The following is a 26,554-nucleotide window of genomic DNA, read 5'->3' as shown; positions in this document are numbered from 1 at the left end:
ACTGGGTACGTACGGGTGTCCAGCACAGACACTAGTCGCGGCCTACGGGGTTGGGTCGTGACAGTATAGTTTAAGATCGTCTCCACAGGGATTGGTACAAATAATTACTCAAACGGAACCTTGGTCAGTATTATCCAGGAAATAAAAACTTGAGTTTGTTGTGGTTATAAACAACGATTATGACTACAGCGTAATTAAAGGTAATTGACAACGAAAGCAAATGTTACTATTAATATGAGAAGTAAGGGTAGTAGACAAGACAGATGCAAGATTTTAGTAATTAGCTTCGATTCGTTTTATCATTCTCCTCTAAGTTTTATTGAGTCTCTCGAATTCAATAAGTAAGTAGTTTAATCTAGAATCTATTAAACATCTTCCAATTATTTATACAGATTTCACAAATTAAACTTATGCAAGCCCTGAGAATGTTAAATATTATGGATAGAAATAGATCTTCAGACGACTTCTCACGAATATCGTCAGCTTATAATCCAAGATAAATTATTCAAGAGTCTCTTCCGATTACTCAATAAAATCATTCAATCATGAGCTAAATCAAATTTATTAAGATAATTCATAAAATAGTTTCTCTTCCGATTAAAGCATCCACAAATATCTCAATAATCAAATAAAACTACTATCCACGAGTTCAAGACTGATGAAAAGCCTGTGAACATATGTAAGAAAACATTAAGGGTTTAGTCTCAACGAAAACGTCTCTCGAATATTTTCCTCTCTTGGTTCAACTAATAGTTCAAGAAGCTCTTTCAATTACTAAGAAGAATCACCAATTAAAACCAAACAAAAAAATGCAAAGATATTCACCAAACTATTCCTCTTTCGATTAAATAAAATAGTAGTTAACTCTGCAATTCAATTCCAACCCCTGTTAACGAATTCAAGCAATAAAACAAGAATCAAATCTAAAAACATCAATCAATACATCATGTATTGTCAAAACTCTATAAGAAAACTACTCCATAATACAATACATCATGTATTGTCAAAACTCTATAAGAAAACTACTCCATAATAGAATAAATGCACATAGAAGAAATAGAAGTAGAAAACATTACAACCGATGATTGATCCAAACTTTCGTATTGAATCGAATCGTGATGAAAGTAACGAATTCGGCCGCCAAATTCTTTTCTATGCGCCTCCTATCCATCCTAGGTCAAAAGTTCCTTCAAAAACGTGCGTTTTAGATATTTAAAACCTCCAAAAATAGGCCCGGACCGAAATACCCTTAAAAAAATCGGAATGAACGGAGCACTGCCGAGACGCGGGCCGCCCAGCCCTGTGTGTCACGGCAATGAGAATTTTCAGAAGTTCAATTCTTTGCTGCTTCACGTAGGTTCCATCATTTGCTGCCAAATTTAATTTTTACATCCAAAGTGCCATATGCCTAACGTCTCCTTTAAGGTGCTTGCTTAAATTCTAGTTAGCTCTCCAATGTTTCTTAAATGTGGTCTCTCAAAATTCCTCTTATTTACTCCATCATTACCTCATAATGAGCCTTATCATAAACTCCCACTACATCATCATAATACTTTAATCGATCAATTGAAATTCCCATGAGCACAACGAGTTGTCATAATATTTCTTCTCCAACGTACTTTGCTCCCAATTTCCTTCTCGACATACTTGGTTTTTGTCCTTGGACTCGATTACTGTTCTCGAACCTCTACTCAGACTTTAAAGTTTCAAATTATCCGGTTTAACTTCAAAAATGCTCAAAAGCTCGAAAATAAGTTCTACACACAAAACGCACGTAATAAGCATAAAATACTCACGTTTAAGCTCAAACACGATTAAAGTGTAGAAAATAAAAGGCGAAATGTAGCTAAAAATATGTGTTTCTAGACCCATAACTTATAGAGTCTAAATCCAGAAAATGACCTCAATCCAACCTCAAATCGACCTCCCAATCGAAGAATTACATATTCTTAACTTTAGCGCTTAAAGCCCCAATTTCTTCAACTAATTCTTGGATAAAAACGCTAAATAAATGATAGAATCATGGACGAATACCAAAATAAAGGTTAGAAGCTTACCCCCTATCGAAAACGAGAAGAACACCGCAAACATTGCCTAATTTAGAGCTTTAGAACTCTCAAAAATTGGTTTTGAATGAATGATGCGAAGTCAGAATTTAATACCCGAAATGGCTGCATTTGGGAACCCATAGCCGCATTTGTAGACCATGGTCGCATTTGCAAACAATAGCCACTTTTACGGTTGCACCAGCAACAACAACAACCCGCCAATATAAAATGGTCATAACTCTCTCATACGACCTTGTAATTCGATGATTCTCGTTGCTACGATTCCGAAATTACGATATAGATCTAATGGTCCAATCAAAACACAATTTAGAGCTCATTTGTTTAATGTGTTACCATTTATGCTTAAATAAACGACGTCAAAACATTAAATACGAGTGCGACACAATCCAAATCCATCCAAAACTCATTGAAATCTAGTCAACACTTGCGAACAAGTCCAAAATCATCATATGAACCTGCTTGAATGCTCGAAACCTTGATACGAGATCATTTAGTCAAAATATTAACTTCCAATTCTAGTAGAATACAACTCAAGTGTCTGAATCAGTCTCGAGCCCTCAGAATCTGTCCAAACCATCCAACTAAGTCATAAATCACGTTTGGGACCTAACGAAACTTTCAAAACTCCGATCGGGTTCGTTAACCTCCGCTATTGACTTTGGTCAAATCTTTCCATTTCTTTAACTTAAGAACTTCCAAAATTAGATTTTCTTCTCCAATAGTCATCTGATTGCCTCGGAATCATGCCACCAATTCTCGCAAGTCAAAAACACCCTTTTAAAGCTATAGGAAGGGCCATTTAGGGAAAAATAATCATAATTCTCGAAACGAATGAACGAGTCGTTACATTCATGAAGCAAGTCAGGAGTGTTTTTGATTGAGACCAATGACTCAAGACAATTAGGAAATATGTGTTTTTCCTTCGAAAAAGGATACTCCTACTACATTATGTGAGGACAATGTTGCTTGTAAACTCAACTAAAGTGAGCATACATCAAAAAAGACAGAACAAACCATATTTCACCAACATTCTTTTTCAACCATGAACTCCAACAGAATGGTGTTGTAGATGTCCAACAAGTTCGTTCCACTAATGATTTGGCTGATACTAAAGCCTTGCCAACATCAACATTTGAAAGCTAGTATACAAGATCGGAATGCATTTTCTCTGACAAATAAAGTGGTCGTTTCGTTAGAGGGAGTAAAATACGTGTTGCACTCTTTTTTCCTTAGCCAAAGTTTTGTCCACTGGGTTTTCCTAGCAAGATTTTTAATGAGACAACTAGCAATGCATGTTTTCAGATATGCGTACTCTTTCCCCTTCATTAGAATTTTTCCACAAGTATTTTTTTCTTGTAAGGTTTTGACGAGACACATTGTCTAATAATGTACATTCAAGGGGGAATGTTGTAAATAATTTTTTTTTTTAAATCCAAGTTTTTTTTTTATTAATAGTAGGACCAGGCCCAGAAGTACTATAATAGGGATAAAGAGTGACATAATAATTACAACCACCAAACATTCCTTTTGCCATGATGTTATTTCCTATTGAGTGACAAGATTTCTGTATGTATCTTCTCTTTCTGCTTTGTGTAGAGTAGTAGTGAAGCGGGAAGCAGAAAGAAGAGCGCTCTCCATGGTAATTTCTCTGTTTTTGCTTTGAAATGAGTGGTGAGAGGCTGTAACTGATTTCACTTAATTTTGTCATTTCCACTCCTATCAGCTTCCTTCCATTTCAAGCCACTGATTGTTTGCTGTTTTGAGCTGACGGTATAATCAGTGATGCATAAAAAAGTTGGTTCCAAGTATCAGGTAGTCCGGGAACCACCGCTGCTGAAGTTGTTGTTTCGATTCCAGCTCGTTTGTGATGCTGAGATTGCTGTATGAACACTGAGCTTGTTGTTGCCTTTCTCCTATTTGATCTGGTATGTCCCTTCCTCTCTCTTTGCTATATTTACCTTCTCTGTATCTCTGCATTTGATTCTTGCTTGTTTTGTAATCTCCATTGTTCTGTCTTCTCTATGTTTCGATTGAAAAGTTTGGCTGAGCAAATATGTATCTTCCTCTTTGTGATTTAACCCATATAAAATTGACTTTTGTCCATTCGATTGTGCACAACTTGGTGCTAATACCACGAATTGAACATAGATCAACCTTATATTAATTAAAATCCCCTTTGAGGCTTTCCTGAGTTGGATCTTGATCATATTTGGTATGCATCTGTATTCTTTTTTGTTTTTTTCTGTTTCCTGTATCCTGATTACACTGTGTTTCGCTGCTTGTTGGTATTCCTTCAGTGTGGTTGTTCTGTGATACCTGTTGAATTAAAAATCCTCCATTTATGTTAGATTGTGTACCTGCAACCATTAGCAAACAGTTAGTATAAACCAAATCCTTCACATTCTCCTCATAAAGGATTTGAGTGTGAGGACCTCCTTTTCTCCCACCTTTCCCTATATTCAGTCTCCTTAATATGATCTGATTCTTAGATAAGGCAGCTGTAATTTGTCACTGTTCACAATTCTTTTACAGTGGCTCTCCATGTCATGAAAGGAATTGAATTGTATGTCCCCTGTGTCCAAAGCTAAATTAGCCAAGTGATCTGCTAATTTTTTTCCTTCCCTATAAGTATGCTCTATCACCACCACTTTTTCCTCAATTATTCTCCAAATTTCTTCCACCATATTAATGATTTGCCAAGGAATTTCCCATGTCCTTTGAATAATGTTCTTCAACAATAGTGAATTTGTCTCTATCATTATTTGATCCCATTGATTGTCTTTTAAATACCTGAGAGCCTGTAAAATGGCCAGGGCCTCTGCCTCGGTGTTGGTGCTTTGAGGATCCTCTTTTTCTCTAGCCTGTGCTTGTATCACATCTCCCCTTTCATCCCTTACACAAAAGGCCCATGAACTCCTACCCAGGTTTCCTCTTGAGGCTCCATCAGTATTGACTTTTATCCATCCAATATCTGGAGTTCTCCAAATCACTAGTGTTACCCTTATATTTGGAGAATATCTCTGTAGTGACTCCATAATCACACTCCAATTATATGGTGCATATCTAAAAAAAATTCTTCTCACCTTCATGAATTGAATCAAAGTATGGATCACCTGGTAAATGAGTTTTGTGATTGACACCTTCCCTCATGTCTCATAGTGTTTCTCCTCTTCCAAAGTTCCCAAATAATAATAGCAGGGATAGCTTGGTTGATGCATTTGACGTGTAGTCTACTAGGCATATCCCACCATCTGTTAATTATTTGGGTAACTTGCAAATTCTCAATAATTATTCCCACTGGTCCACAAAAATACTTCCAGATGGCTTCTGTTGGTAAGTGTAAAAAAACATGGGAGGTATCTTCCACTTCTGGATGTTGACAACAATAGCATCTGGAAGGGAATTGGTGTCCCCATTTCTTCAACTTATCATCCAGTGGTAGCTTGAACGTCCACAATCTCCACATAAAAAAAGATATCTTTATTGGTAGTCCTTTAATCCACATCTGCTTATACAAATTACTGGGATCTTTTCTTTGTCTGAGCAATTGAAATGCAGACCCAACTGTGAATTTCCCCCTCGAATCTAACTTCCAGAAAGCCTTATCTGCTTGGCCATTTTCATTTGGTGGATTAATGTGCTGCATAATATGGTCTGCTAGATCCCCAGGAAGGATTCTTCTTAGCAACTGTTCATCCCATTGCCCCACTTCTGCAATTTCTTTTACAAGGATGATTGTGGGATCACACTCAAAATCTGGTGGAGTAATATGGTATAGGTGTTATAGCCCGTAGTTTGTACGTTCGGATATTTCGAGGTAGTCGTGGTAAGTTAAGGAAATGACCATCTTCAAAAATTATTTTAATGTACAAGTTGGTTGTGAATATTATTTATGAATACTATTAGTATGGAAATATTGAGAAAGGCTAAGGGTAAAAAGGGAAATTCACAAAGTGGTTCATGGTAATATTGTGGAAGGCTAGGGGTAAAATGGGAATTTCACAAAATATTCATGAAGGTTCTTGAAGGGGCCATGTTGGTCGTGTCACACCCCGACCTTACTAGGGTGTGATGGGCACCCGACCCCATATCTGGAGCCGAGCGAACCCGCTGACTCTTGTTACATACTTAACTTTCTTAGACTCTTATATCAATAAAAATGGAAAACATAGTAATTTTTTCCATCGTACTCAAGTCAAACAGAATCTGCAATCACATGGACTTTATGATACAACATATTATCGACACTCTATACCCACGACTCTGTCTGCAAAGTCTCTAACATCAAACAAACATCATGGCTCAGACACTCTGACTCGGCAACACTCCAGAACAAGTGGAGCCTGCCAACTCCGCTGGAACATCTTCTATAATAGCTGTGGCTCATCTGGTGTACCTGCGCGGCATGAACGCAGCCCCCGAAGAAGAGGGGTCAGTACGAGTAATGTACTGAGTATGTAAGGCATGAATAGTGACATAATAAAGGAATATACAGTATGATTAATAACGGAATAGACATATGGAGATTATCTTGGACAGAAGTAACCTGTACATATGAATGCCTTTCAGGCAGATTCCATGCATGCTTAGTCCCTTTTTCAGAAAAACAGTACTTCTTACTTACATGTACATAAAACAGAACATTTCAGAAAACGGTATCCTTTATTCACATTTACAAACGCCGAGTACATCGGCTCTCCCACCCCCCTCCCCAACAGTGTCCCAACATATTATATATAAATATATATATCACATATACAGACGCCGTATCCGGCTCTCCCATATCCCGCGTCCGGGCATCCCGCGTCCGGGACGAAATCCAGCTGAATCAGGTGGTGATATAACAGTGGCCCTTTCCCTTTTCCCCGTATACATATACATATACATATTCACATTCATATACATATGTCATACCATTGGCATGCATGAGAGCTCAAAGAAAGTCATGTGTCCATCGGAGTGACGGAAGGTCGGTAGCCTCCGATTACATTATGGAACAACCATAGTCGCTTTGTCTCACCTTGAAGGAACGAGTATTATGAGGCGAGACTACCAATGAAAAGTGTCATTATGAGGAAAACATCAAATAGGGTCATAGGGTACAGTTTCATATACATAGGACCTTTTAGAGTAGTCATTACCTGTAATAGAGTTGAGATATCAAGAATTAGTTTAACGTTTCCATATTTTCCTTTTCATAGCAGAACATTTTGCCAACACATCTACCGTAGGCATTTTCTCATCTTGGACTACATCGTTATCATTATAAGATCATATTCATCATCTTAGTCATGGAATCATCTTTGTCATACTTATCATAGGCATATTCCCTTTCTTAACATCATCATTATCATTGTCATCATAGAAGTATCCTCATTAGCATAGTTACAGTACTTGTCACTCGGTGAACGGGATAAGGATCAAAAGTTTTCTTTGGATTCTGCTTCAAAATAGATCAAACGGAACAATAAGGAAAATCCGGGGACCATGGGCCCACCTCGGGTCAAATGAGGCGGCGTACCAAATTTACATATGTTACATGTCATGGCGTTACTTGTGAGGGTTTTAGGGTAGTCGGGTCCTATTTATGCGAGTTCTGGAGGTTTAGGAAATTCTTCCAACATTTTGCACACTTTTTAGTTCAATTCTACTGATTGAAAAAGAGAAAACTTTAGGCGCGGATTCCGGAGGGTAGAGTTATTCCCGAGGCTCATATCCAACATATTCCGTCTAAGACATGCCATAGAAAGAAGGGTGAAGCCTTACATACCTTTTCTGCTTCTTATGCGACTCCAAATTCACGTTCCAAATCCGCCAAAATCTACAAATTGGTCATGTTTACCAAAACTTGATTAGAGCCTTTAGAAGTTGATTCTTTAAAGTAACACTTTGTCTGCCAAAATTTCGGCAGCATTTCCCCTGTAATATGCCACCCCCGAGAATATGGCTCGGCCCAATTCAACAGCAACCCAACCAACAACCAAGCTATAACGTCAATAATCAATTCAAGAATACATTCTAACATTAAGCGATCTTCCTACATAGTCTGACAACATTCACAATATTCACAATGATTTAATGCTACCCGAAAACTTCAACAAAAGTGTAACCACACATTTTTATTCTAGATTCATAACCCACATTAAAACCATGCATTGCTAACATCATATTCATACAAACATAAAGAAGCATACTAATATTACATTAACTTCTCCACCAATCTACAACCAATTTCCATTTCGTTCCAACCCTTTAAACCTTCATATAATATCATAGAATCCGCAACGACATCGACTAGAATATTACATGAAATCAATTCATCATAGCTTACCACACAATAACATTCTCGGCCACAGCAACTACACCCCTATTTTCATGAATTTCCATCATTTTCCATACATTGCAACAACAACTAACATACTACATAGAATTTGTCACGACCCAACTCCGTGGCCGCGACTGGTACCCTAACTGGGTACCCGTACATACCTACCCGACCGAATTTCAAATCATACGGATTTTTTTTTTATTTTTTTTCCTTTTAAAACAGAAGTTACAAAAGTAGGTCGATACAAATACGGCACGCGCGCAAACATACATATATATACATATATACCTGAACATACAGACATTTGCATATAAGCCGATAAGGCTAGCATACAAACGAAACCCGTAACCCACACATCTATCTACAGGCCTCTACAGACATACAGAATCATATGACGGGACAGGGCCCCGCCGTACCCAGAATATCCATACATACAGAGTATACAGAAGACAGAAGATATATATACCAAAAGTATACGCTCCGGATCAAAGGAGCTCTTCAAACAGCAGAATTAGAACCCTACGCTGGCGGCGTATCACCTGGTGCGTCGGTACCTGCGGGCATGTGGCGCAGCCCCCGAAGAACGGGGGTCAGTACGAAAAATGTACCGAGTATGTAAAGCAGAACATAACAGATATAAACATATTCCGAACCGGAGTCACAGAAATATAACGAACAGAACCATAAATCAGACTGACGGACAGAGTCATGATCCAGACCGACATACAGAACCGTGTTCCATACAAATAAACAGAATTATGGTTCGGACAGACAAACGGGATCATAATACGGACAGACGAGCAGAATCAGAATCCATACGGACATACAGACGTAGTCGTCTTTCAGACGGACAAACAGAAGTATGTCGGACAGAATTATGCATGCAGAGTAGTACAGAGTCATACAGAATCATACAGAGGCATGTGCTTATATAAATATAGATAGCACACGCATACATTCATACAGATCCCGGCCCTGTCTGGGGGCGCGGTAACAGAACCCGGCCCTCTTAGTACGGGACGCGGTGGACAGACAGAATCAGATCAGATCATATGTCATCCTGGCCGCCATCCCCATACACAGATCATAATATCATACAGACATACAGATCCCGGCCCGCACGCCGAGGGACGCGGTGAACAATGCAGAGAAATATGCACGATAACAGAACCTGGCCCGGGTCGCAGTGAAAGAATGCATTGAGACAGACACGAACCGATAAATGAGAAACTACTTACATACAGACTCAACATACAGACTCAATCAAACTGAAGGGTGCCAAACGGCGAGCCAAAATCAGAATATCCGGATAGTATGCATAGTACGCGCCTATATCCTAGTTGGGAAGGCACGACAGATTATTATCAGAATTGGATTCTCAGATGTTCAGAAATCATGTTATATAAATTACACAAAAATAGCCATATCATACACAAAATAATAGTCTAGAAGTTTTTAGAGAAAATCGGACCAAAACGGAAGTATTTAAAATTTTACAGAAGATATCGGGCCTTGTGGGCCCGCCTCGGACCAACTCGAGGCTACATAGGTAAATTATTGCTAATAGACCTTATGAGGTCATCCATAGTCGTTTGGAAGTGTTCCGACTCCGTTTAAGGAAGTTTTTGTACAAAATTCACTTTAAAGGCAATTTGTAAGAAAATAGCTTCAATTGAATTGAAGGAATTGGAGCGGTTTTCCGTCTCGAATTCCGGGGAACGGAGTCGCACTTAAGGCTCGCGGCCGAGCCTACCACATCCAGAACATGCCTAGGAACATAGGGGAATGCTTCACATACCTCGATAGCGCCTTACGCTCGCTTGGCGTCAATCCCAATTTCGTCGAAAATCTAGAAATGGTCAAGTTTACCATTTGTTAGTTTCAAACTTTTCAATAATCCAACTTAACACATACTTGCCTACCGAAATTTCGGCAGCATTTCCTCTGTATATAAGACATCCCCGAGAGTTAGCTCGGCTCAATTCATCAACACAACAACCCAGAATGACATCAAAACAACAATAGACATTAAAACATACACTATGGCATCACTAGCCATCTTTCGACATAACGAAACATCTTTCGTTTCAAACTTACATTTCCAAACCAAACTTATCATTTTCATATTCATCAACCATCAAATCATCACAACATACGTCGGAGGCATATCATACCATTTCCACACAATATACACAAGATATGCAAAACATACCAACTTTCCATTAAGCCATTACTTATCCAATTTTTCCTAACTTTCAACATACAAGTTAATTATACATTTCCATCTTCCAAATTCATCAACAATAATCATAATTTGCCTCTTGATACTTTCATTTCCATTTTTACATAAACCATAACAAAGTTGTATGTTTTCTTACAACAACTTAATAACCATTTTTCCATAACCACCCTTAACATACTAACAAGATTTAATTCACATTCCATGCATTAAAATGACATGCAACCTACTACGTAAAATCAATTCATCAACCTTCCATGACTAACCATGCTCACGGCCACCCCCTTAAAATTCTTAACTTCCACTTTCATTTCTAATACAATTCCTACCATAATACACTAGATTCTAACATGAATTCAAGTCACCAAAACCATGCAACAAAAGCATACTCACGGCCCAAACACAAGCACTTCCAACACACAAAATTTCCATACTTTTCTTTCATTTCCACACACTACAACATACATACATACATTTCATGGCATAAAAATGGTAGAATCCTTACCTTTTCTTCAAGTTTTCCACTTGCTACAAAGTTGTCCTCTTGCCAAACTAATTGTACCAAGTTGTAGAGGGCTTTGCACTTAGTAATATTCCCACAAAAATTTGATTTTTAAACCAAGGATTTGGCTCCCAAAATTTTTCTTTCTTTTCTTTTTCTCTCTTTCTCTTCCACCCGAAATGCTCTTCTCTTTTGTTCTTGTTTTCTTTTGATTTTTCTTGAACCTTCTTTGGATAAGTATGATCTTATAAGTCCACATGGAAATTAATTAATCCATGGCTTGGGTCAAAAGGTTGTGGCCGGTTGGGCCTCATTTTATTAATTTTGTTGAGCCCAATTTGGTGGTTACATCTTGTAATTCATAAGGCAAGTTTCCAAAATTCCAATGTTGCCCTTGGCCACCTTTCGTAATTCCACACCATTGAATTCATGACCTACACATTCATACCAAGTAAGGTCCAATTGTGGCCTTATTCATCACAAGTCCATTTATCTTGAATTTTTCGAAGCGAAAATATCGGATGTAACAGAATTAATCCATTCTCTTCCAAATCACACTATGACCACATGGCCACAACTACATATACACGGACAACTATTCAACATCCATATTTTCATAATCTTCATGAGTTCCATTCACTCCCACACACCACAACATATACAACCATACATAAAATATAAAAGAAGATTAAGTTCTTACCCTTTTTCTTCAATTTCCCACTTGGCTAGAATGTTGATCTTGCAACAATAAATGTTCTACTTGTTCCAATGACCTCTTCTCCTTGCTAGGGACCTTCCAATTAGTAGAGAGTAATTTTTGAGAAATTTTTCCAAGGTTCTTGTTTCCTCCAAGCTTGGCCGAAATTGGCCCTTTGTTTTTCTTCCAAAGTGTCTTCTTTTTTCTTTGTTTCTTCAACTCTCCAAATTGATGAATTAGTCCTCTCCTTTTATATATATATATATATATAGTCTCCTCCAATCTTATGTGGCCACCTATCCATCTCTAGATTCTTCTTAATTTGGTGGCAAAGATGACTTATTTGTCATTTTTTTTTCTAGAGTTTTCTTGAAATTTTAACAAAGAAGACTAATGTCTTCTTTGGCAAGCTTTGCCCCTTATGTTGTTATAATTTACCATTAGCCCTTATTAATTAATAAAAATGTGGACATATAGGGGCATGCCACACGGCCAAGGGCCCTTCAAGAACATTCTTGATATTTTTTGTGAAATTCCCATTTTGCCCTTAGTCCTTCGCAATATTTTCCATGAACCCTTTTCGCGAATTTTCTTTTTTACCCTTAGTCTTCCTCACTATTTCCATACTACCAATGTTCGTAAATAATATTCACAACAACTTATACATTATAATAAATTTTTGAAAATGGTCATTCCCTTTACTTCGTCACGACTACTTTGGGATATCCGAACGTACGAAATACGGGATATAACAGGACGTGCGGTATGTCTTGTATATGTCCACATTTTATTTAATGAGGACTAAAGCTTACATAAGAAGACACTTGTCTTCTTTGTTTAATTTCAAGAAACTTCAAGAAAAATAGAGAAGGGGACATGTGGCCACCCTTGTATGGGTTATATATATATATATATATATATATATATATATATATATATGAGAGAGGGCCACTTTATTCATCAATTTAATTTAGGAAGTTGGAGAGAAAGAAAACAAAAAGAGAAGAAAAGAGAAAGAGAAGGGTTCGACCATGGTGCAAAAATTTAGCCATGGAAAATTGATCAAGAAAAATTATTCCCTCCTAGTATTCCTACTAATTTGAAGGCCCTAATTAACATAGGATGGTTGTTGGAGCAAGCAAATCATTCAATGGTGCAATTCACAACCCTAGCCAAGTTGAAGAGCTAAGAGGAAAAGGTAAGGTTTAACTCTCTTTCATATGTTATGGATGGTCTATGCATGTTGTTGAGTGTTGTAGTATGTGGAAAAGGGTGAAGTTCATAAAATATGTGCGTATGTGGTATGGCCGAATAGGGTGGTGTTGTGTAGAAAAGATGAAATGATTTTATTTAGTAGTTGATTGTTGTGTTGTGGATTTCATGATGTAAAATGAAGGTTTGGTGGCTTGGAATGAATTTGAAATCGTTTGTGCATTATTGAGGAAGTTAGTATGACATTAGTATGGTTTCTTATACTTGTAGGAATGATAGTCCTAATGTGTAAGTTGTAAATATAATTTATGAATTTGGAAGTGAGACATGTGTTTGAAAGATTGTAAGTTGGTTGTTGTGATTGAATTGAATATAAGAAAATGTTGTCGAATTATGTAAAAGAAGTTACTAACGTTAGAAGGTATTTGGAATTGATTGACAAAGTTGTTAAAGTGTAGATTGTGGTGTAGTTCATGAATTTGGAAGAAAACAATGTGTTGTTACTGTCCTTATTAAGTTTGGAAGATTTCGGATTATTGTGGATAATGTGGCCGAGTGGAATTCTCGGATTATTGTTGATAAATTGGCCGAGTTACATTCTCGGATTTGTTGTTGATGATTTGGGCCGAATTAGATTCTCGGGGATGTTGTATTTACAGGGGAAATGCTGCCGAAATTTCGGTAGAATATAAGTGAATTCATTTGAAAGACTAAGACAAGTATATGTCAATGAATCTAATGATTATGTGAATTCTTTTGTATGTAGACTAGCAAGTTTGGACAAATAAGCGTAGCTAGTTGGTCGTGGGACAGGTATGTAAGGCTTATCCCTTCTTTCTTTTGGCATGTCCTAGAGCTAAGTAAGGTATGGCATGACACGCACCTCGGGGTAATTCTACTCTTTGATTCCGAACTTGGTCATGATGCTTATTCTCTTTTGTCATGAGCATGTCTCGTATGGTTGAGTCCATTGTATGATTAATAAATGAATAAGTTACTTCATATGGTCTTGATATGTAGCCATGATTCGGAAGCTCTATTTGATATGCTTCCGAGGTTGTCTATGATTCTGATTCACTTCTGATATAAGTATGTCTGATATGATCGAGCTTATTATATGATTGAATAATGAGATAAGTATAAAGAGTTTTGTTTCTGAAAGAGTTCTGTAAGTTTTAATGTCCCTATCTTTTGTAAAAGATATTGGATTTGCTTTGAAACGTTCGTAAAAGTTCTGTGGTAAAAATGTCCGTAACTTTCATATACTAACTCTGATTGATTCGAAACGCGTTTATGATCCTTCAAACGTCGGTAAGTGTACGTATCTATCGAGTCTTGATTTATGTGCATATGGTTTCGCACTACTCTGTTCGTGCAAGTCTCGGTATGTCCTTCACTGCGTCCCGGGCCAGGGTATGTTCTCGTGCGTACTTCTCTGCATTGTTTACCGCGTCCCTCTCACTTGCGGGCCGGGGCATGTTATATATGATATGATGACGGGGTGGTGGCCAGGATGGCACATGATCTCATTCACCGCGCCCCGCAAAAGAGGGTCGGGGCACGTTACATGCATATATGATACATGACATTGGCATACATGATTTCATTCACCGCGTCCCTCAATGGAGGGCCGGGGCACATTATATGTAAATGTGATACATGATTTCATTCACCGCGTCCCTCAATGGAGGGCCGGGGCACGTTATATGCGTACATGATATTTGGTGATGACATGCATGAACTTACTCACCGCGTCCCTCACTATAGGGCCGGGGCACGTTATATGACATATGATATACGATGATGGCATGCATGATTTTCATTTATGATTTATGATGACATATCTGATTTTCTTTTGAGAAGGCAAGTACTGTGATGTTTTACAAGTTTATACTTGATTCTGGTAAATCTCTGTTTCAGCTATGAGTCTCTTTTACTGTGATCCTTGCCTTACATGCTCAGTACATATTCCGTACTGACCCCCTTTCTTCGGGGGCTGCGTTTCATGCCGCGTAGGTACACCCAGATGAGTAGAAGTCATTACAGAAGATGTTCCAGCGAAGTTGGCAAGCTCCATTTGCCTCTGGAGTGTTGCCGGGTCAGAGTATTATGCTATGATGTTTTGTTCGAAGTTAGAGACTTTGCAGACAGAGTCGTGGGTATTGGTTGTCAGTTCTGTAAGCGTCTCCATCGGCCGATGTGTCATTTTGTGTTATGATATAAGTTCTATATGATTACAGATTTTGTTTGATTTGAAAACTACGAGAAAGAATATTTCTAAAAGTTTTGCTATGTATTTCATCCTTATTTGATTTAAAAGTTTGACAAGATTATGTGTGTACTAAGGGTCAGAGGGTTCGCTCGGCCCTAAGTAAGGGTCGGGTGCCCATCACACCCTAGGGAGATTAGGGTGTGACAATAGGGCTCCCAGTCCTGTCCAATTATCAAACCAAAAATAAGAATTACCTTGTTGAAGCTTCCACCATATCTCATGTTCCATCTCATCTCTGTTTTTAATCATCTTCTTCCACACATAAGTACCTGATCCGCTAGGGGCTATCACAGCATGAAACTTCTTTAAGTACTTATTACTCATGAAAGTTCTCCATAAGGATTGTTTGGTTCTCATGTTCCACCACAGTTTAGCAAAGAGGGCTTTAGATATATCTTGTAGGCTTCTGAACCCCATGCCACCTTTTTCTTGTGGATGACATAAGGTTGTCCAAGTTGCCCAGTGCTTACTTGAGTTTCCCACAGAGTTGCTCCAAAAGAACTTAGCAAACAATCTATGAATCTGAGCAAGTACACCACTAGGGGGGTCACAAACGGATAATAGGTGTATAGGCATGCTCTGTACAACATGTTTAATCAATGTTGTCCTTCCTCCAATAGATAACAGCTTACCAGTCCACGAGCTCAGTCTATTCTGAATCCTTTCTATTATCTCCTTGTAGTGAATGTTCATTCTTCTCCCATAGTAAATTGGTACACCCAAATATGTGAATGGAAAATCCTTTTCAGGAATCTGAGTGACAGAAAATACCAACTCCTTAATGTTATGAGATGTCAAATGATGCATATAAACAACACTTTTCTGCTTGTTGATCTTCTGACCACTCACCTTCTCATAATTACTCAAAGTCTTTATTACTAATCTCACAGACTGTTCATTAGCAGAGGTGAAAATGATAGTATCATCTGCATATGCCAAATGATTGACATATGGACTCCATTTTGGCATCCCATATTCCTTGTAATCAGCCTCAGTATGCAGTGCATTCAGCGCCCTAGACAAACATTCTGCAGCCAAAATGAATAAAGTAGGGGACAGTGGATCTCCTTGCTTTACTCCTCTAGATGATTTGAAAAAACCATGAGGTTGCCCATTAATCAGAATGGAATACCAATTATTTGAGATAACTCTAAACACCAGATCAATAGTAAATTCACCAAACCCCATTCTCCTCAAGACTTTAGTTAGAAATAACCATGATACCCTGTCATAAGCCTTTGCCATATCAAGCTTAATGACAACATTTGCAGGATTTCCTCTAATCCTAATATCATGTAAATAATATTAATAGTGAACTTGGACAACAAAATTTGGTTGGAGCCAATGTAACTAAGAACCAACCTAGTTTCTAATAGTTAGGTTCTAACTAGTTACTTGGGATCAAGTTCTTTTCTTCCTATAATCAGGAAGGTTCTCTTACCATTTATAACACCAAAAAAAGTGGTAATACAATCTTTCTCTCCCCTTTACAAAGTTATAAGTTTGCTTCTATTATTTATCTACAATTAAATAATTTTATAACACAATATATTTTTTTTTTGCAAATAACAATTATTGCAAGTGCAAAAACTCCAAAAGCTTGCACCAAAACCATCTTGTTTTAGTCTGGATTTGCAAAATCCAGCATTGGAATTGTCACCATTTTTAAAGGAAAAATAAAATAAAATTGTCACCATTAAAGTTGAAAAGGAACAAAAATAAGGTCGCGACATATTAGGCTCAGTACAAATTGTGCCCCCCACAAAAAAAAAAAAAAAAAGTCTAGTACAAGGATGAGTGTGAAACAGTAATGAGAAGAAGATTCAAATGTAGAACGAAGTGGGGATGGTAACAAGTTGTCGATGAAATTGTAATAAAGAGAGACGCGTTTCCCCCCATTAGGCATTCGAAAATCTTGTAAAATATCATGGAGAAAACCCTTGCCTATAAGCAAAGCCACCCCTCATAAAGTCATAATCCCCCACATGTTGAAATAAGTATGTTAATGGACCCTTTTAGGACCATCCAATGATATTTAGGTCAGTGCCAATAATTTACCTTCTTTTTTCAACTTTTAATCGCTATTCTGAGTGGACCCATTTTGTTTTTGGTTTAAAGAATTGGTCGGTGTTTGCGTCTTTCAGTGCGATTCTTAGTGTAATAAAGATTTGGTTCCTGTTTCCTATCTTGACGGATGCTCTACTTACTTTATTAAGGTTGATGATTCTGAGGAATGTTGTTGTTGTTGTCCGATTGCTTACTGTGGTTGAGCATCTATGTGTTATATGTCTGTAATTGGTGGCCAATAAGGTCTTTACTGTTGATTAGCTCGAGCTTTTCCTTTTGCCAAAATATTATCTGTGAATTGCATGTTACTTTTGCTATGTCATACTCATGTCCTGCTAATTCTTCAATAATACTTTTTTTTAGATATCAAAGTAAGGTTACCAAGTTTGTAGGATAAAAAAACTTGTTTGTTATGGTTGTTAGATAAACTAAATGAACGCTTGCTGATAGAAATTGGTTATTGTAAGGTATTGAGCATGATCATGTAGTGTAACCCCATAAGCTCGTCTTAGGGTCAAATCTATGAGAATCTATAAACTATTTTTTGTATAAAACTACGTTTGGTTTGTTTATTTCTTTTGGTGAATTACATTTTCTCTGCTTTTGGTTTCCACTTCTGTACATATTAAGCATAATAGAAAAGGTGGATCACGTCAATGAACTCGAAACAAGGTCCAACTTCTTGATTTTTATCTTTCTTAAGTGGATGGGTGGGTTTAACTGGTCCGGTGAGATGATATTAACTTGTTAGGGAAACGACATGAATTTAGGAGTATGAAGTTTGTGACTTGGATGACAGAATGCAGGTTTGGTGATTCATGCCATGTCGGATATGCGGGAAGATGGGGGCTTTGCCTCCTCATTCCGTTTTGCCTGTGCATGATGCTCATGAACGACTTATCTCAAATTGGATTTTCTTTTCTCTAACTGGATGTTATATCCAAAGATCTGATGTCAGAGCTTGCTTACACTAAGTATACCATCAGTGGATTGTGATTTGGCTCTTGAGTTGCTCTTCTCTCTTGTGGATATGTTTCTTAGTGTCCTCTTTGGCAATCCAATGGATAGATGTTAACATTTATTCACTTTTAGAACTCAATAATTTGGGGAGCTAGTGTTTCTTTGATCATTTTATCCTTTGGTTGATGATGCAATATACATGTGGTGGCTGCTGGCAAGAGATTCTTGTAGTTGTCAATCATTTTTGCTTTGATACATTTAGATCCAATGAACATAGCAGTTAACATCTTCATCAAAAAATGAACATAGCAGTTAACATGTCAGTGAGTCAAGTATAATTTTTCCCCCTTGCTGCGATTCAAGAATTTGAGTATCTGACTTGTCTTTATGTTTAAGCAGCTTCAATTTTATTTTATGGAGCTAGAGATAATTCAAATCTTAGTACGAAAGGAATCTGAACTTCTCTCCTGTTAGACTCACCTGTCACCATGTCATCTTTTCTTGAGTAGTTGCACTAATAGTTATAAACCTTGTTCCTATTCCTTCTTTCTGCAGGCAGTCAATTCTTTTTATGGAGAGTTTGATATATCTTCTTCTATAAGCTAAAGAATCAGTGGTATCTGGTTCTCAAAATGAATGGCTACAACTTGTTGGATCATACTCTTCGGAATATAATTTGCTCTATCAATCCCTTGGAGGAGGATTGGTCTAGACGATTTCAACTCATTCACGAACTTCGAGCTGTGGTTGAAAGCATTGAAAGCCTAAGAGGTAAATTAAAGTGGTGATGCTTTATACTTCCTTATTCAGTGGAACTTTGATGGTTAGGGTACTTGTTTGTCACTTGTAGAGATGAGCTTTCTTGATTTTCCAATCAATTAAATTATGATGTACAATATTGTGGGTTGGCATGTAGGGGTGTTTCTATGTACTGGACGGTGTTTCCTTGTAAATTAATAGCTCATCCGCACACCCTTTTTGATTTTTGAATTAGAAATGGTTCTTCTCAGACCATATTTGCAAGTTAAAGATTATTTCAATAGGATGAACAACTCTATTTAGTCTTCTAAATTTCTTCTTACCTGTTGCTAATTTGGTGAAGTTCTGAGTTCCTCTTCTGGATTTACCCTTCTTTGGGTCATCTATAAAGGTGAAGACTTAGATATTGTTTCGGTTGACAAGTGCATAGTTTACCATTCTCAGCTTCTACTCTTTGACCAGGGGCAACTGTGGAGCCATATGGATCTTTTGTATCAAATCTTTTTACAAGATGGGGAGATGTTGATATTTCCATAGAGTTGCCCAATGGATCATATATCTCATCTGCTGGGAAGAAGCACAAACTAACTCTACTAGGGGATGTACTAAAAGCTTTGAGAGCAAAAGGTATGATCACGTGATTAATGCCCTTTGATTTGCTTAAACTGATTTCTTTATTGCTAACATCTTTATTATGAAAATTCTCCATTAGTAACAAGGATCAATGGTCAAACAGTTTGAAAATTTCTCGATGAAAATTAAATATGCTCATAGCATTTGGTGGCCTGGAAATACTTTTACGGTTGCTGAAATAGAAGATAAATCATAGGAAGTTCTCTTTGGTGAACGGTAAAGTGCTTGGAACTGTTAAATAAAGGAAAGCTGCTGCAGTGTTATTGAAAATGAACTGAGAGAATGATAACCAGTGATTCTGAGGCCTTCTATTCAGATCTATGTTGCTCGGACTCGGGTGCGGGTGTCGGATACGGGTATGGATCTAGAGGTCGGACTCGGTATGATCTAAATTTTAAGATTCGTGGGTACGGATCCGGGTACGGATACGGGTGCGGGGATTCGGCAAAAATAATTCAAAATTCTAATAATATAGCTACAAGAATATGCCTAGATTATGAGAGCTTTTTGTGGAAGCACCTACATGTAGTTTGTACCAGACATGTGATTCAATCTTCCATTCTACTAGGTGCTAGACTGCGTGCTCCGAGAAACTAGTTAAATTTTCTACATAATATTGAAGGTATGCCATCTCATGTCTTCAAATCTCTACTTTTTGTTATCTTGAGAAATCATAATCTAAAAAATTTTCTTTAATTTGGTCATGAATTTCGGTCAAAGTATCTGATCTCTATTGACTGGATCCGACACGAATTCCGTACCCAAACCCGTGTCGTGTCGTGTCGGACACGGGTACGGCGGCAAAAGTGAAGGGTCCGAGCAACATAGATTCAGATAACAATTTTATTTAGTTAGCAACTCCTGAAGTAAAATTCCAGTGCTGCCTGAAACTGGGTATCAATTTGTGGCTCTCTTTTCTCAAAATGAGTACTAACTGAAAATCAAATAGCTTTGTAAATAGAATTTTTTTTATGACATGGGAACCCGCAGCCGCTACCCTTTGGGTGCGCACAGGGTAAACCCAGCTCCTGGGCTATTGTAATTTCATATTATGGATGGTACTGTTGGCATTGTTGGAGAAAAGCCGTAGAAATCTTCACTCTTGTTTGTTTCCTGATTTCAAGAGTGTAGTGGTCTCATTCATTGCTAGCACTACTTCACAGGTGACTGCCGAAAGCTGCAATTTATTACCAATGCAAGAGTTCCAATCTTGAAGTTTCAGGGCAATTACAATATTTCTTGTGATATATCAATTAATAATTTGATTGGCCAAATGAAGTCCAAGATATTATACTGGATTAGCATGATTGATGGACGATTTCGTGATATGGTTTTACTGGTATGTGCTCATAACATAGACACAATTAGGCTATCTTTGAATAATGTAACTCAGTTTGATGATTTCTCCTGTGTGCAGGTGAAAGAATGGGCTAAGGCACATAATATCAACGATTCAAAAACTGGAACTTTGAACTCGTATACTCTCAGCTTGTTAGTTGTCTTCCACTTTCAGGTAATTTTCTGTTGCATTAGTTTTAGTAAGTCAGTATCTAGTCTCTCATCCCTAAAGTATGGGTCCTGTTGCTTATAGGGTAATAAAACTCTACCAATCCCAAAAAAAAAAAAAAAAAAAAAAAGAAAAGAAAAGAAAAGAAAAGAAAAAAGGGTAATAAAAGTCTGGATTTCACAGTACAGACTTGCATTTCATCTAAAGCAAATACATGATATGTAGATCCTTTTTTACCAAGAAAATAGAAGGAAAAAAGGGAAAAAGAGACGAGCTTTTTATATAGCTTTATTATTATTACCTATTACATTTTTATAATTAAAAAAAAATTAAAGAAGCATGAAGAAAAGTTATTATAAAAAGAAGCGAAAGTATTGGGAAGAAGAGAATAGAAAAGAAGTGGACTTCCAATAAAAAGTAGAGACTGAGGAAATACCAGTTGGAGATGGGTGATTTTCAGGGAAAACTTTTCAGCAGAGTCACCCCCATCAAATGATCAGCTCATAAGTAAGTGAATATTAAAATAAGAAAGATAGCCGTGGAAAGAAAACAAAAGGTAGATAATGTTTTCTGGACCTTCTAATTTTCAACCATGGTCGGTACCAACTTATCTAGACTTGATGCTTTACAGTGTTGTTGGTCATGCTCCTTTTTTAAGACTCTTGCAGTTCTATTAAAATTTCTCTTATCTCATTTGTAAATGAACTTTTTTCCGTCTGGTCTTAGCTAGCCTACTGATTTTTGCAGACATGTGTACCTGCAATTTTTCCACCTCTTAAAGAAATATATCCAGGAAATATGGCTGATGATCTTACAGGTACTTAAATGATTGTTTGTTATTAATGTTTGAACATGCTGATCCATCTTTCTGTGTCAAATTTATTGTTATGTTGTTGGGGCGTGAGCTCTTCACTTCTGATAACTATATAGTGGTTTTCTGTCCAAGGAAATCAGGTGGCATTTGTTTGTGGAATTTCTGTTATTCCAAAAGTTGCAAGATTTGTTTCCACTAATGTCTTTGTCTAGAAGTTTTTGCAATTTCTTTTCTTCCAAAAACCTGTTTTAGGAGAAGTGGCTGTGGGTTGTTTTTCGGAAAAAAAGTTCGTCCTACTCACAAAGCGCTCACAAATCCTAAAAAAGATTGTAACTAGTCAGCCACATTTTGTTTTTTTACAAACTTTTTTCCAAAAAAAACTTCTTCCGGAATTTGTTCCAATGGTTTCGTTAAATTCAAAGATACTGACTGAAATTTTTTGTCAATCAAGTATACAACTCTTCTGCTGAAATAGATTAAGAATGGCAATAATTAGGGTAATTACAAGGGTAAAGATGCTAAGTGAAATCTTTCATCAATTTTAGTATACAACTCTTCATCCGAGATATATTAAGAATTGAAATAATCAGTAGCTGGAAGGAGATGAGAGGAGGGGGAAGGGTAAAACAAAAATGTGAGGGGTTTAAAGAGTTTGAAGTACTTATCAACTATGAATCACAAGAGAAGCAGAGGCAAGGAGGAGATACGAGGTGGAGCGGGGATAGTGTAAGCAGTTTACCTGTTGGAGGTTATATATATATATATATATATATTGTAACTATGGCCTCCTCTCACTGGCCCATTTGATTTAATAAAGTTGGCCATATGACAAGCTTTTGTCATGGAGAATACATTCAAAAGCATGTCGCCAATACCTAAGGGTGTGGCCTAGTGGTCAATGAAGTGAGTTGAGAACCATGAGGTCTCGGTTCAAATCCCAGCAGAGACAAAAAACACTAGGTGATTTCTTCCCATCTGTCCTAGCCTTGGTGGACAGAGTTACTTGGTACCCGTTGCTGATGGGAGGTGGTAGGTATCCTGTTGAATTAGTCGAGGTGCGCGCAAGCTGGCCCGGACACCACGGTTATTAAAAAACAAAGCATGTTGCCAAACAAATATTATTAAGCGTGAGGCCTTGTGAGGGAGATGAATGACTCATATAAAGGACCATGAAGGTGGGTTGAGGAAGTAAAGATCAGCGCTAATTTGTCTGCACCTAACTAAAAATGGAAGAAATTTCAGAGTTAATGATTAGAAGCTTGGTGGAAGACGGGTGAGAAATGATGTGGTTCCTGTTAGGAGGAGAGTGGGATTGTGGTGTTATTTGAGAGGAAGTTGTAAGCTTGACACATGAAAAAGAGGGGAGGTTCTCATTGCCTCAGAATTCCTAATATCTCAGAAATACAAATTAAATGGGATTTTGTGGATGAGGCAGTAGGAATGGGTCAAAACATGTTTTAGGAAGAGATCTCTAGGCTGATGTTGTTTATGGGATGTACCATTGTTGTTAAGAGGGGATTTCAATGCGATTAGATTATCGGAGGAAGATGTGGGAGGAATTCCCTGATTTTATTAGCTTATCCTGATTGAAGTAGTTAGTTATTTGGGCAGGCATCTGAAAGAGGAAAAGAAGGAAAGAGTAAAATAGGTCAACAAGGAAGTGAATTAGGTTTTCTAGAAAATCCTGAATGTTGATAGGTCTGTTAGTGGACCTTAATTTGAGGTCTCTGCAATTGAGCTAATCAAAGCTAAGGTATAAGCAAGTGTAGAATACTTAAACAAAGATCAAAGAATTAAAAAACAAAAAAAAGGCGTCTGTGTACGTGTATGGGGTTTTAATATAGCTGCTATAACCGTTAATTTAGGTTAATGGTACTGATAATGCAGAATTTAATGCTATGTATCCAGAATGGTATAGGCTCAAGTACATATTCAGTATGAATAATATGTTTTATTTTTTATTCCTTTCTCAAAAAAATATATTTCAGTATAACTTTTCCTTTCCTTCCAGATGTATAGACAGTTCTCATTGAGCAATCCCATCTGGATAATAATATTTGCTATCTGAAGGCATTGGTACAAAATGTTAATCGAAAGGAGTGTAGGAACCCAATAGATAAAATAAGTGGAAAAGTAATTCTAGCCATTAAATAGTCTCTCTACTCTTTGCTTTTGAGCATTTTAACAGTGACACATATGATGACTTCATTTAGAACAACAGGTCTTTCTCCATTTTCTGTCGTAAGTAGCAATTTTTATTTGATAACCGAGAATTTTAAACTGTTTCCAGTCAAATACCTTGTTATAAAATGAAAGCCGAGGGATTAGTTCTTTTAGGTACTTGAGTTGCTTGTTACTTGCTTTGATGATTTTGTGCTCCATAGATTTACTTAAGCAGAATTTTTCTGGGTTTCAAGGGCTGGGGGCTGTAGACTCACCTCAAAAGTAGACCTAAAATATGATTACACAAGGTTGCATGCGGTGTTTCCTAAAACATAATGATGGCAATGTAAGGCTCACGAAGTATGAGAGGGATAGTTTACAATTACAATGGATTGTCAAATGCCTGAGTGGCAACTGTTCTGGCCCTAGATTCGTTTGTGAATACAAGTACCGGACTAAATTGGACACGTAGGAAGTCCAAACACAAATTATTTGGTTTATACACAAGGACTGCTATGGCTGACTCATCTGTCTTACTACACTACCTTTTCTGTAATATCTATTTTAGACTCGTAACGGAATGCCTAACTTCTAACCAGTCTATCCGGAATTGCTTTTGCAGGTGTTAGGGCTAGTGCAGAGAAATTCATTGAAGAAGCATGTGCTACGAATATAAATCGACTTACATCAAATAAGTCTCTAGCGATTAATAAGAGTTCTCTGTCTGAGCTTTTCATCTCGTTCATCGCAAAGGTAGTAAGTGGTCTAGGGCTCTATTGTTTGTCGTGTTTTTCATATGATGTTGAACCTATAGACTGTTTTGATATTTTCTTTCTATGGATATTTATTACAATCTGGAAAATTATTATTTCTATAAGAATGTTGCCAGAATATTAACTTCAGTACTCTATGTAGTTCTGCGACATCAGTTCAAGGGCCTCTGTTCAGGGAATTTGCCCATTTACTGGCCAGTGGGAAGATATTGAGAGCAACATGAGATGGCTGCCTAAAACATACACAATATTTGTAAAATCTCTCTCTCTCTCACACACACACCTCCCCCATCATGCACCTACCTTAAGAAGAAAGGATAAACCAAAAAAGACATTAACAAGCTGCTGCAGGCCCTTTTTAAATTAGTTTAATTTTCCTTTTTTTTTTTTTTTTTTTTTTTTTTTTTTGATTTTGACATTCAAGTTACTATGTCCAGGTTGATGATCCCTTTGAGCAGACAGTTAATTCAGCAAGGGGTGTAAGCAGTAAACAACTAGCAAGAATAGAAGAAGCATTCAGGAGGACCCACTTTATGCTTATTTCGCCGAATCAAAACCAGAATGAAGTTATTTTTACTCTTTTTAGGCCACATGTATCGAAGTTTGTGGCAAGAACGCCTGGAAACCAAAATAACTACAGTAGAAATGGTCTAAGGCCACAATTGCTGGCGCAGAGAGCTATAAAGGCACCATTACAAGTTCAGAGAGCTATACAGCCACCATTACAAGCACAACATCAGCTTCAGGCGCAGAGAGATATACAGCCATCATTACAAGCACATCAGCTTCAGGCACAGAGAGCTATATGGCCACCATTACAAGCACAACATCAGCCTCAGGCAAAGAGAGCTATATGGCCACCATTACAAGCACAACATCAGCCTCAGGCACAGAGAGCCATATATCCACCATTACAAGCACATCAGCTTCAGGACAAAAGGATGAGCAGAAATCAGAATTCAACGCCGCAGGGACCCGAACAAGCAATTCGTGTTCAAACACAGCCAGTATGGAGGCCAAAATCTGATAAATAGGGGGCGTGAGTTGGACTTGTGCTGCTGAAACTAAGCATCCATTCAAGTGCTTTTACTTCTTACTTTTTGGTTATGGGGAGGGTAATGATCTTGGGTCCAGAGAGACTAAGGAGTCTATTTGCCAATATCAGGGAAAGACAATTGTCCCTCGAGGACATCTGATAAAATAGGAACGATATAAAAAAGAAAACACTTGATAATACATATCGCTATGTGCAGCACTAGTAATGGTGGATACCGATGCAATGCACCATTTCCGATATGTTCTCTTAGAAGCAGCTTTCCCCTACCATGCTTGAAATTATTATGGTGGTAGTCTATTACAAATGATCAGGTAGTAAATGCGTCACTAAGTAAGATCAAATTCATCCATTAGATTATAGCAGAGCATTTCTTGAGTTGTACTAAACCAAAAGATAAACGCAGTCTAATTCAGTAACTTGTTCGCCTTAGAACTAGATTAATTCGTTTTGACTTTAGCCATAGGTGAATATCAACACAGGAAGGGGATTAAAGTTATGATGC

General features: G+C 37.5%; 2 protein-coding genes across 6 annotated transcripts; one reads left to right on the top strand and one right to left on the bottom strand.

Annotated features, from left to right (window-relative positions):
* Positions 1–3,982: 3,982 nt before the first annotated feature.
* On the bottom strand, positions 3,983–16,564 carry LOC132607800 (uncharacterized). Its single transcript, XM_060321878.1, has 5 exons — positions 16,345–16,564; positions 15,514–16,245; positions 5,341–5,825; positions 4,860–5,089; positions 3,983–4,385 (listed from the first exon to the last, which is right to left on the bottom strand). The coding sequence occupies exons 1-5, from the start codon at positions 16,562–16,564 to the stop codon at positions 3,983–3,985; spliced, it is 2,070 nt and encodes a 689-aa protein (XP_060177861.1).
* A 495-nt stretch (positions 16,565–17,059) lies between these two features.
* Positions 17,060–26,289, top strand: LOC132606124 (protein HESO1). 5 transcript variants are annotated; one of them, XM_060319468.1, is made up of 9 exons: positions 17,060–17,358; positions 18,902–19,117; positions 19,568–19,732; positions 20,902–21,077; positions 21,156–21,251; positions 21,993–22,062; positions 24,845–24,978; positions 25,138–25,248; positions 25,433–26,289. In XM_060319468.1, the coding sequence occupies exons 2-9, from the start codon at positions 18,979–18,981 to the stop codon at positions 26,027–26,029; spliced, it is 1,488 nt and encodes a 495-aa protein (XP_060175451.1). In that variant the 5' UTR covers positions 17,060–17,358; positions 18,902–18,978; the 3' UTR covers positions 26,030–26,289. The 5 variants fall into 5 exon arrangements, with proteins under 5 accessions (XP_060175451.1, XP_060175456.1, XP_060175454.1 ...); XM_060319471.1 differs by having other exon boundaries at positions 17,062–17,358; positions 24,845–24,975; XM_060319470.1 differs by lacking the exon at positions 17,060–17,358 and adding an exon at positions 17,386–17,535.
* The last annotated feature ends 265 nt before the right edge of the window (positions 26,290–26,554 follow it).

Source organism: Lycium barbarum, chromosome 8 (assembly GCF_019175385.1).
Source record: "Lycium barbarum isolate Lr01 chromosome 8, ASM1917538v2, whole genome shotgun sequence".
NCBI classification, from domain to species: Eukaryota; Viridiplantae; Streptophyta; class Magnoliopsida; order Solanales; family Solanaceae; genus Lycium; species Lycium barbarum.
This window is presented reverse-complemented; position numbering and strand designations above follow the sequence as displayed.